Genomic DNA, 1,825 nt, shown 5'->3' on the forward strand with positions numbered 1-1,825 from the left:
CAATAATGATCTCCAAACACAATCAACAAGACTTGCTCCTTCAAGGAGAAGTTTCATCATAAACAGAATTTGAATGCCAGTGAACACTTTCATCATCACTATCAACATTGTTAGTATAATGCTTCAAATCCTGATACTTTTCCATTTTACTTAATCTAATTTATTGACCTTCCTAATTAGTATCCCGAAGCAATCATTTTTTTTCTAAAATTATATCTTTTTATAAATCTCTTATAAAAATGATTTAGAAGTATAAGCATAATTTTATATAACTTCTTGTGATGTCCTACGAGTCTAATTTTGATTACAATGGTGATGTTTCCAAAGTTGACAAGATTACTTTCGGAATTATGATTCCTGAACTAATTCGCAGTCAATCCGTCGTTCAAGTAATTCATCATGACACTTTTTGTGGAAATAATCCCGTAACAGGTGGATTATTTGACCAGCCAATGTGCCCAAGCGATGGACGTCGCGAGCGCGGACATGTGCGAGTGCGGCGGCATGGGGTGCCCGTCCTGCGGCAACGGCCTGATGCTCGCCGCAACAGATCAGGTGAACCTTCCCGTACGCGGGCCGGCCCCGGCGCGTAGCACGCCATCGCGCGGTTGCCCGGCCGCCGGCCCCAGGCGCCGCCGAGGGCGCCCGCGATGCCCTCGGCCCGCGCCCAGATCGCCCCGAACGTCAGCGTCGTCTCCTCCCGGCCCTTGCTGTTCAGCCAGACGATGGCCTGCTCCTTGCGGCGACCGGGCAAGACCGCACAGATACCCCGTGGACAGCGGTGTGGTTTTGAGCTGCGGCGTAGTTATCTCCCTATCGTCGCTCATCGTCTGCCACCACGCCGGCTTCTCGACGCCGTCGTCGAAGAGGTCCAGACCCGCGACGGCCGCATACTCCGTCGCCATGACGAGGACGACGACGACGGCGCAAGGCTGCCACGAGGCTACGTGCCACAGTGTGCGGCGGGGATCACGCTTTCCTCCGAGTCGCGCGGCGCGGCGCGGCGCGCTCCGGCTGCCGATGACGCCCCACGCGTACATCTGCGGCCGTGACGCCCGCCTCGACGAGTTTCGAAAGGCTATCTCGGTAATAGAACGAAATATATTATCCAAGAATCCAATCCGCTGATCCCATTGGTCGGGCGAGATTTCAGAGCTCTGAGTTTCGAGCATGGTCCAACGATCTCTGGCGCTGCGTTGGGCATGTTATGGTTCACAGGGGAAGAAAACGAGAGTAGTTCGCAGTAGGAACTCGGGGTCAGAGATCCTGAAACTTCAGTCCGTCTCGTGGGGGAACACGCAGAAGCTGAGATCTCTGTTCCCCGCCCCCCAGCGCCGCGCGACGCGCCCACCGTGGCGTGTTCGACTTCTGCTGCCTCTAGCTCGACATGGAGTGACTTTTCGAGACCGCCGACCCCAAGTTTGTACAGCGAAGTGCTCTCAGTTTCTTCCACAGTGGCCCGGAACATGCCGAACGCAGCGTCAGATATCGTTCGACCATCGTTCAACCCCCTCAATTATCATTTGTCCGAATCCCGAATAATGAACCGTTCGTTTTGTGTATGCGTGGAATAGAAAGGAAGAAACAGACAATCTTTATTCGCTAAGGACGCGTTAGTCTATCGTCTAGGGCGGCTTAGACGATGGTGGGCGTTTAGCGTGGAATCGCTGCCCGAGGACCTCCGGTGGGCTTCGTGACCCACCCGCTGTGCTAGCTCGGCCCGCCCGGGGCGTTCGGGGCCCCGCGGGCTGCGGAAGGGCGCCCCGTGCCGGGCGTGACGCCATGCCACAAGGCGCTTCTCGCGCGGCCGCTGCTTGCGATGAGT

At 55.4% G+C, this 1,825-nt stretch overlaps 1 protein-coding gene across 1 annotated transcript; it reads left to right on the top strand.

The window, feature by feature from the left end:
- Positions 1–281: 281 nt before the first annotated feature.
- On the top strand, positions 282–1,052 carry AURANDRAFT_67516 (hypothetical protein; the record flags this gene model as incomplete). Its single annotated transcript, XM_009042962.1, has 3 exons — positions 282–372; positions 433–589; positions 806–1,052. 3 exons carry the CDS (start codon positions 282–284, stop codon positions 1,050–1,052), a joined length of 495 nt encoding a protein of 164 aa, XP_009041210.1.
- Positions 1,053–1,825: the final 773 nt, after the last annotated feature.

Source organism: Aureococcus anophagefferens, assembly GCF_000186865.1.
Source record: "Aureococcus anophagefferens unplaced genomic scaffold AURANscaffold_40, whole genome shotgun sequence".
NCBI classification, from domain to species: Eukaryota; class Pelagophyceae; order Pelagomonadales; family Pelagomonadaceae; genus Aureococcus; species Aureococcus anophagefferens.